Here is a 10,961-nt window from a genome sequence, read left to right on the forward strand (position 1 = left end):
TTATATGCCTATATGGAGGGCATGGGGATTCAGAAACTGTCAGAAACCGGAGTTTCCGCTATCTGGGAGTGTCCGTTAAGGGAGGTTTGACTGTATATTTTACTTAATAGTTATAAGATATAATATTACGGTTTTAATATGTTAATTTGCCAACAAAATTTAAGCTATTTGACAGTCATTAATCAACAGGTGCGGATGGGGCCAGTGGCAGCCGGGCATTTGCTAATACACCTGAATAGTATAAAAATGAATCCAAGATTTTCTTTTCTAAACTTTCTTTCTTTCTTGTTTTCCTTATTATTTAACTATCAAAGGCAATTTCATAATAAGCCGGTAAATTTTTCAACGACTTAATAAAATTGCAGCAAAGAAAGCAATGGTTACCAAAAAAATCAAAAACTTGTGCTGTGAGTATTGAAATATTTTTCTATCTGTCGGTAATTTCATCGGCCGATGAGATACTTGGCTGTGTGGCTGCCCCCAAGATCGTAGAGGATAAATCAAGACAGGGCCGTCACCAGGCCAAGGGGCTGCTGCCGCCCACCTAGTTTCTCAGAAATCTGGCCGCCAATTTAAATTTAGTGATTAAAATAAATGAAAAAACATTCTCAAAAGCGGATATCCTCTGATTTTGTGCTTTGGAAACTTCAATTGAGAAATATTGCCAAGAAAATATTCCTAACAACCATACCTTCTCCTAATGTTAACAAAGATTGCTTGAACTTGCATTTTTAATACTCAAATTTCAAAATATTCTGTAGGAATTTTCCAAATCACATCTCCACCAAACGTCTCCTAAGATCACCTGAAAGTCGTCATCGTGCATTTTCGTGGTTACAATTTCAAAAATTTTCCGGGCGAATGCCCCCAAAACCCACAATATCTGTGAATGTCACTGAGTGTTTATTTTTTTCTCTGTATATGTAATGCAAATTTGAGGAGGGGCTGTGAAATTCATGCCCCCCCCCTTCTATGACCTTTTTGTTGGACGATACTGTTTACTGTTTGGTTTTGAATCGAATTTGTGTCAAGAGGTCCAAATATTATACTCGCACACATAAGTGCGTTACTGTCAGGGGCCGTCTGACCTGTAAATGTTAGGACCGGTTCATGCCATTCCATCCGTCACTGTTAATCAAAGTTATAAACTATAATTCAAGCTTTAATAAAACATATAGAGAACCAAAAAAAAAAAAAAAAAAAAAATTAGAAGCTAATGTTTTATTTATTTTTCATAAACCAAAATGTGAGAGAGCCCATGACTGGCACATCCACCCAAGATCTAGATTCTCAATAGTTATTCCAGAAAATCAAAAGTCATGAAATGCATTCCAGGTTACTTAAAATAAAAGGTTTTTCATTGTTAATGATTAAAACTACAAAATGTTTTTAATGTATCATTCCTTTAGATACCAGGCTAACTAAACTAGCCTCAATTCATGTGATCATTCATTATACAATTTTAAAGTATGACTTCTTAAAAGAAATTTAATTATATAACATATGAAAAAAACAGCAATATATTTGAAAAAGAGGGTCATACCCATGCTGCTCCTTTTCTGAGTTATCAAATACTGAAAATTTTTGTCCTAAGAAATAAGAATAAATATAAACATACAAAAACAAAAATAAATAGCTATTTTAAGAATAGCTTAAGTACATACCTAGTAGTATAGACTATAAGTACATACCTAAATTTTCAAATAACTTTGACTGCTCATGTAATGTCGCTTTGCAACTTTTGATAACTTCTTCAAGTTCACAACACTTCTTACAGTTGGACTGAACATCATTGAGCTGTCTAAAATAAAAATTAAACATAAAATTTGAACTTTCAGCTAATAAAATTTTTTTTAAATATGCACACCATGCAATTAAAATTATACTAAACTATACTAACTTCTCTTTCTCTAGTAATTTCTCTTTTAGATCTTTAACTTCGTTTTCTAGTTCTGCAAGGACAGATTATGAGAATTAAAACATTTTCAGAAGACACAAGAGGAAAATTAAATTTTTAGTGACACGTAGCCTTTCCCGACATTGTATGGCCAACAACAAAAAAATGTGATACATCTGAACACACGATATAACAGAGTCCAAGGTTAATAAAAATAATAATTTTTTGTCTAATGTAACAGTCAATATGTGCACAGCTATAGTTTTATTTTAGTCTCACATGAGAATGACTTTCTCTAAAGTAAGGGAGAAGAAGTTGTTGCTGTCTGCATTAATAATAATAATCAACTTTTTCTGAAAAAAAAAAAAAAAACAATACTTTTCCCTTCTATGGTCTCAAAATAAAAGGAGTTTCCTTTAACTGTAATATTTTGGGAGGTAAAGGAAAGATGTGAGATTTCTAAATGCATGGTACAACAAAGTGCCTCATAGGTGGATGTTGCACAAAAAAAAAAAAAAAAAAAATAGGGAGTTAAAAGAAATGAAAGGAGGGCAACGAAGGAGTAGCTCCTGAAATTTTAGTTTTCCTTTTGTATACCTAATTATTGAGGTATATTATAAGGTTTTTACCTTAGAGCAGGAATAAGTAAATGGAGAGAGCTAGTCCAATCGTTGACTTAGCAAAAGCTGAGGCAATGACTCAAGTCACCTGACTCAACAACGACGAATGGTAGAAACGTTTAGCGGGAAACTAGCAAAAGAAACCTGATCTCTTTCTCAATGCTTTGCTTTAAACTAAGTGACTTGGGGTCTATGCTTCAAAAAGGAAAACATTAACTCCTTTCATTTTATCTCTTCTCAATAGTTTTAACATTTCTGATTAAATGACCAAAAAAAAAAGGAATATAGCCTCAAAATTTGGGACGGATGACCACTGTATGCTTCCCTCTTCCAATCTTGCCGGGGGGGGGGGACATCTGTACCCATGAATTTTCCTCTCCAAAAAGTAAGGGGGCAAAGGCACTTTACTTTTGGAAGAGAGGGGGCAATTTCTCTTCCCCCCTCCTTTTATGAGCTGTCTATTACGCCATTGATAACAAAGGATTGTTGTCAGTGATTTAGTTGGAAAAAAAATTTGGAACAACTATCCTTTTTATATTATAGATGCCATGGTTCACAGACTTTTATTAGGATCAAGAAATGTAAGTTTAGATTACTTATCCAGCTTTCATTTAAAAAGCACATATTTATTATTTTTTAAAAAGGTGATTTGAGACTAATTTACATTAAATATGCATTTTTGCAATAACAAATCTTGGAATGACTTCCCCCCAATACAGCATGGATTACCGTACATAAAAACCTAGGTAATAAAATAAAAAAAAATTATACTAATTTATTTTCAAACAGAAGAACAAGAAAAAAGAGCTTCAGTAGAAGAAATTTCATAAGTATTGAAGTAGCAAGAGAGCTGAATATTTGGTAATGGTTCAAAAATTCTGGCTGATCATAAATAAGGTTGCATCTATTTCATACACATAAATGTGATAAGTCTACATAAAGTTTAATTTAAGTTTTTTGAAGAAAATAAAGACCTATAAAATCATATTTTCTACAAAAGGAAAAATATATAGAATATGCAAAGCTGAAAGAAAAATTTAATGTAAAAAATAACAGCTATATTCTGAAACAGGATGCCCACAGGATGGGGATTATGGTGCAATATGCACCATTAAAAAATTATTTTTTTTTTTGGGGGGGGGGAGATTTTTTAAACTTTTCCTTGTTTTTTTATTTAACTTTATTTATTGATTTATTTTAAATTTAAATTATTTATTCTAATATGTCTATACTTTACTTCATTTATTTATTTAGTTTGTATGTGTATGTTATTAAAAGTCAGAGCAAAATAATAATAATAGTAAATATAATTAGAAATAAATAAATAAATAAAGCATATTTTTTAAAAATAAATAAAATAAAAAAGAGAGCTAAAATTTAAAATAAAAAAGAGAGGAAGAAGGTTGAGAATATTTTTTGGCGGGGGGGGGGGGGCACCCCTGTTCTGAAACCAAATAATGAGCATTTTGTTAGAGTATCTAGACACTGAAATTTATTTCATTCCAAATATGAATTGTCAATCTGGAATAGCCATAACAGAACAAAGGGCAAAGCACTTTCATTTTTAACAGAAGCTGAGATTATCTTCACTAGATAAGAATATTAAAAGGCAAATGAATTGCATACTGAATAAAATAGATATCATCACTACAATACGCTTCATTTTATTCTTTAATGTTTTCTTTCATGCACTCTTCTGGCAAATGTCTACATAGTGCATTTAAGAGCTTGTTAAAGAAACTCTTAAAACCTTCAGCAAAACTTTTGATCATTTAAAATCAATTAGCCTAAGTTGATGACCAATTTTTCAAAATCCTTTTTTCTCACAAATTAGGCATCATTTTGAAGCTAATGAGTTGAATTATATGAAAATAATAAAAAAAAACCCCCAAAAGTGTACGTTTGTAAGAGTTACAAGCCTTTGAACAAGGGTATTTTTGACATGCTGCCATAATTGATTTTTTGATATCTTGTTTGAATTGGTATTTCAAGCTATATTGTAAAAAAGCAGTCGAAATCTTAGTACTATGGAATGAGTAAAACGACAACGTGCATAAAGTATAAATAAAATAATAAAATAGAGTTAAAGACTCAGCAAACGGCTGTTTCGGGGCTGTCAAATGCGAGCCCCTTCATCAGTGCATAAAAGAAGAACGAAAAGTCCACACAATGCAGACCGAACGACAAATGTCGTTTGTTAGCCCTGAAACAGCTGTTTGCTGAGTTTTTAACTCTATTTTATGACTTTATTTGTACTTTATGCGCGTTGTTGTCGTTTAAACTCATTTCAAACAAAAGTTGCAATATTTTTCAAACTGTAACTGATTCAGATGTCTGCCACAACACTTTAGAACAAATGTGGCACAAAAAATGAGACCTGAATAAAATATTTTTGTGTTCAAAAACTTATTTATAACAGGCACTTTGATGAAATTACGTCTGACACTAAATTGCCTAGAAGTTTGTGATGTATAAAATAGGATGAAATATTTTACAAAACATTTTACCTGCAAATCAGAACATCAGCATAGCTGCCAACCTCAAGATAAAAAAAAATAGGAGCACTTAAGGGAAAAAATAGGAGCAATGAGGGTTAAAATAGGAGCACCAAATCGTGGCCTGTGCTCCTTCCTTCTGTACCGTAAGCTTCTATAAGTTCTAAGCACCATTACAATGCGTTTCTGAATTTTCATGTTAGGTTTTCAACAAAACTACAAATAAGTATAAAATAAAAATATTTTACATTAAAAAAGCATCATTACGTAGGTACATATTGAAAATTTAAAAAAAAAAACATGATTAGTGTTTGATTTAATAAAACTGCAACCCTTTTTAAAAATATTCCTTTATACATATCCTACATGTATTGAAAATGCATTGCATAAAAACGTATAGAAGATTTAAAAAAAAAAAAAAAAGAAACACGATTACTTCTTATACTTGGAAGTAAAGTAACTTCATAGTAAAGGTCAAGACTTGGAAATCTTCTAAGTGGCCAGAGGCCACTAGACTCCAAAAACTTAGTGGCCCCCACTGTCACCAAGTTTTGAAACACAAACTGGAGGGGAGATGGGGCAGTTTTTACAACTTTCATGAAAAAAAATATATATATATAGATGAATAGGACTTCACACATTTTAAAATAGAGTCATTCAATACTTTTTTTTTTGTACATGGAAAATTCAAGTTAAAATAGATTTCTGATTTATTAAAATAAATAAATAAATAAATAAATAAATGAGAAGTCAGCAGGAACCTTCATTTTAGATGAAATGGTTTCAGCTTATAACAAAGCCTCTGAGGCAATAAGGATCAAATATAGATAAAATTTCTCTTTCAAAAAAATAATAAAAAAAAAACCCATAACTTTTTGCCTTTTGTTATTTTTAATAGTTTGCATTGAGACAAACAACCAATTCTGTTTTCGGAAACTTAGGCTATTAATAGTCTTGTCTACTTCCATGTTGCAAATGACCAAACATGGCAACAATGCAAAAAATTTAAGATGAAAGATTTTTGAATTTGTTGCATTAAAAGTAATTATAAATAATTAATAATCCTTAAAAAAACTAAAATTTAGATGAAATAGACAGTTTTTAGCACATTAGCATCCAAACCAATGAGAATAACATAATATTTTGAAGAAAATTTTTTTTCATTTTTCAAGAAAAAAAATTAAGAATTTTCCGGAAAAAAAAAGAAGCCCATTTCGCATTATTTTCAATAGTTTGCATTGCAATAAACATCTAATTCCGATTTTGAAAACTTGGCCACTTTAAGAGTTTTGTGTACTTAAATCTCGCAAATGACCAAATATGGCGACTAAGTCAAAAATTCAGATATAAAATTTTGAATTTGTTGCATGAAAATAATTTGAAAATAAAAAATCCCCATGAAACTACAATTTAATTGAGAATCTTTAGCACATTCGTGTCCAAAGCAATAGGGATAAGATGAAATTAATTGTTTTCATTTCTCAATAAAATTATTTAAAATAACCAAAAAAAAAAATTTGCAGCACATTTTGCTGATTTTTATTAGTTTGCAGTTAAAAGAAACCCCCAATTCTTCTTTGTCTTTGAAAATGAAAGCACTTAAGCATCGTCTACTTCCATCTTCTGCATGACCAAACATGGCGGTTACGTTTTGCACGTAGCTGAAATGCTCAATGGAAAAACGATGTTCTCCGATCGATTAGCGCTCCCACTCAGTGTTTATCTTGACACTAATGCTTCCAGGGCATAAAATTGAATCCTCTTTTGTTGAGTTTGTGCACAATTCCTACCTTCCAGGATAGAGAAATTTCTTCTTTTTCCTCAGAAATCGAAAAGTGTACAAGCAAAGTCAAAAAACGGAGTTTTTTGGAATAAATCGGATTTTCGGAGTACGCAATAAAAATCGGAGAAACTCTGGGAAAAACGGAGCACTTGGCAGCTATGACATCAGTTACTATTAACTAGTATGTTGTGGCCATCACAAAACTTTCTTCTATACCTTTCTTATAATTCTGATCCCTCCCCATGCTTGACGAGGAAGCAATATTCCCAACAGAAACCAAATTACACATGCAAAAACTTGACGACCATCCCAATGTCTGAATTATCGCAAAATCAAAGCAAAGAAAGAAAAGTAAAAGTTATTTTAAAAGACTTGCTTGAATTAATTATAAATATTTTATTTGTTAACAAACATAAGACGGCAACAGTTAAAAATTTTAAATCATTTTGAAATTATATTTCCGATCATTTCCATATAATTAAAATCACGAGAAATACACAGACAACAGTTTATTACAATTTATCTTTCTTATTGTTGCATTAATTTGCACGAATCCAATACTTTCTTCTATATATTAGATATAAAAGAAAGTAAAAATGTGCAATCCAAACAAAATTCAAGGAAAAAGTTTTTTGTTATTTTATGGTGTCGGACGTAAAAAATTAATTATGTCCGACACCAAGATTTTAAAAATTTCTACCTCGTTTTGATTACAGAATTTCTCTGATTTAAAATATAACGGATAGAGGACAACAATAAAAACATTTCTTTATACATTAGTCATTAAAAGTGTCTTTATTAATTGTTATTTTTACTTAAAAACATTTTTTCTAAACCATGAAGCTGGAAATTGACTAATCACAACTGGTCCAATTTGTTATATAATATTTTTTTCTAGAAGCACTGAACTTATAAGGAATAGTTTTTTCTTTATTTTAAGCATCTCAAAATGCAACAATTTTACAGCAAAATTAAATTTAATCTTGCAAACTAAGCACACGCCGAAGCCACGATCTTCACATTTCATGCATGGATTTTCAAAGAAATCTCTCAAACTTTTGTAATAATTTTTGCCACTTTGGAGCATGCTAAGCTCATTGTGTATAAATTTGTATGTTAACTTTTGGAATATCTTAAAACCAAATACACAAGCACTAAAGTTATACAAGTTTTCTCAGATGAACCCAGATCACAATTTAAGCAAAGATACCTATTAGCAAAATTAAAAAAACTTTTAAACAGAAATTCAACTCAAAATTAACCTGGAATTTCTTTGCACTGTTCTAAGGGAAGGGAGCTGTAGACAGCATAGTTGGAAAGATTAAAAAAATAGTAAAATGTGTGGCGTAATGTAAAAGCTAGAAGTAAAATGACAGGGGAAAAGGATTGGGTGCTCAACCAAACCAGATCACCACTGCAAACCTTAGATCATTAACACAGCACAGCTTTGTAATCTCTCAATGATATAAGCTTCAAACAGAGGTCTATTGTACTAGAAAAGTTGGAATAGTGTTAATCGGTATGCACAAGAATTATGCATTTGCGGCTTCTTCATTAATCAGAAGTGTGCATTAAGTGTACATATCATCAGAAGAGATCATGCATAATTCAGCAACATTGCACCAATATTAGAGAAAATACTTAGTATTCACTGCAAATCAATTTCATTGTCAAAGCAATTTCATTGAATGAGATTACTATCTCAGACACTTCTTCCTCAAAAACACTTAAGATGGTTATTCTATTTAAAAAAGAATTATCTGACAGCGATGCATTGGATGAATTTGAAGGTATGGAATTTGTAGCGCAACTTTAAAGTAGGGGAGAGTGGTAATGAATGGGCCAGTTTTTGGTTTTTTAATTTTTGTAATTTTTTCTAATATTTTTTTAAACTCAGAATTGGCTCCTTAGTTACTTTACTTATTTGGTTACATAAAAAAGTCATACAAGTTGAATTAGAAAATCTCTGTAATGAATGTGTGATAATAGAAAATAAATATATAGAAATTTGGCCCATTCATCCCCACCCAAGGGGCTGAATGGGCCATTGAAGGCAATGAATGGGCCACTAAACGAATTCAATGAAAATATGTGGAATTGATCTCTTAAACAATTCTCTTAAATATATAAAAATACAAGCAAAAATTTTCATTACTTTTATTACAACTACTTTTAAATTTTATACATTTTTTTAACTGTTAAAATTTTAATTGCATTTGGTAAAACTTATCAGTGACAAAGTGTTAATAACAATTAAGAATTATTATTCAAATTTTCAAATAGACAAGTGATTTAAAAAAAAAATATTATTTAGATATACACCTGCCTACAAAAGCAAAAAATAGGATATTTTCAAAAAAATTATATAAAATCAACAAAGTAAATTCTACTATAACCTATTTATTAAATACTGGATGGAATCACTCACATCAAATTCAAATGGTGAAATATTGGTAGGTGTGGTCAATAAATGGAAAGTTCATCTTAATCATTTATAGAATTTCACTTATATTTCTAATAAATAGCCAATATTTCTTAGGGTTAAGATGGACAAATTTTAGAAATTCCTATAAGCCTTGTAAGACAGTAGTCGAAGTCTCAGTTATGTCTATTAAAGAGAAAATCAGGAAAAAAAAAACAGAAAAAGCATATTTTGGTGGCCCATTCATAACCATGATTAAGTGGCGCATTCAGCCCCGCCTATACTTCTGGAATATATTGAAGTTTTTTTAACATCGATTTGAAATTGCAAATAACATCAAAATACGTATCTTAAAATTAGTTTACAGATGTGGAAAGACTTGCAAACACACATATTTGCAGTGAAATAACAGATACTTTTTAGCTAGTATTTATTTTACTGAAAAGGGAAAAAATTACTTTTGAATCAGATTCTTGATCATCCTACTGTCATGGAAAAATGACTTCTCTAAAACAATGGAAAACTGGATGAGCTTAGTAGAACAAATAGATCCATCTATTAGTGGCATCTAAAATAATTTTATGCAAATACTTTTTCATAATTTTTAGTGGTCCATTTATCCCCATGGCTCACTCATTACCATTCTCCCCTACATAACTGGGTTGTGGTTAACTATGAGTCTGTACATTACCCAGGAAGTATCCCCCAGTTAAATGGTTAAATAATTGAAGCATTAGTGATGTGTAGGATGGAAAGCACTTTAAATGGCTAAAAGAGGAAGATAAAATCTTCCATACGAACGAAAATATTTTAAAGATTTTTTTTTCCATCTATTCCAATTAGAAGTGGGTGATAATTAACATTGACAAAAAATATTTGATATTTAATGTTGTATATAACTATCTAAACATCACATTTATTGTCATTAACTTATTACTCAAGGTTTAAAGCAAAACTAAAAGTAATTTACGTCCAACACCATAGTAATTTTGTACATATTATGCCAACACCAAGTTTTTACGTTTGACACTAATACCAAATTCTCTATTTTGACCCTTAAAACCTCTAAAATTAAAAAAAAACTTTTATGAATTATTAATATTTCATCATTGCTCTTTGATATAAAAGTAGTTGCACTTTTGCAGATTAAACCATTGACCTGAATCTTCTATTATAGTTTTGCTAGTCCCATTTTCAGATTCAGCTCATACATCCAACAACAAAGTTAAATATTTGTTTTCTTAAAATAATTTTTTTAAATCAGACATTGTTTTTACTTTTGACAATTCTACATACATTGGTAAGTATTTAAAAAAAATACTTCGATCTGTTTCAAAATTGTTAGCCAGTAAATGTGTTGGTTTTTTAAAGTAAATTTCGTGCAATTTTTAAGTCCGACACTGTGCAATTGCCCCTAATGCTTTCTTTCATTCCATTTTTTTTACACTGCACTATATAATTCGTGATTTCATCAATTTAACTTATTATTATTTCTATCAATGATAAACAATTTTGCACCAAGCTTGATAAAAGCATTCTTTAAAATAGAATATAATTATAATAATAGTTATTTTAAATTAATTGAATAAATTAACTAATTAAATAATTAAAGTGAAAGTAAATTCCCCTCCCCCCAAAAAAAAAAGAAAATTAACATACCTTTAACTTTTGAATTATGGACAGTATACACTTGTTTAAGCAATAACTTGATAGAAACATTATCACTTTCGTCTGAAGTAGGCAT

The 10,961-nt window shown here is 30.3% G+C and overlaps 1 protein-coding gene across 1 annotated transcript in view; it reads right to left on the reverse strand.

Moving 5' to 3' along the window:
• Window positions 1-10,961, reverse strand: part of LOC129217565 (uncharacterized protein MAL8P1.12-like) — a 31,965-nt gene extending 21,004 nt beyond the window's left edge. Inside the window, exons 1-4 of the mRNA XM_054851892.1 lie at window positions 10,877-10,961; window positions 1,901-1,952; window positions 1,692-1,801; window positions 1,544-1,589 (exon numbers count right to left, since the gene is read on the reverse strand). Of these exons, the coding sequence (XP_054707867.1) occupies window positions 1,544-1,589; window positions 1,692-1,801; window positions 1,901-1,952; window positions 10,877-10,961 (293 nt within the window). The remainder of the gene's footprint in view (window positions 1-1,543; window positions 1,590-1,691; window positions 1,802-1,900; window positions 1,953-10,876) is intronic.

This window comes from Uloborus diversus, chromosome 1 (assembly GCF_026930045.1).
Source record: "Uloborus diversus isolate 005 chromosome 1, Udiv.v.3.1, whole genome shotgun sequence".
Taxonomy (NCBI): Eukaryota; Metazoa; Arthropoda; class Arachnida; order Araneae; family Uloboridae; genus Uloborus; species Uloborus diversus.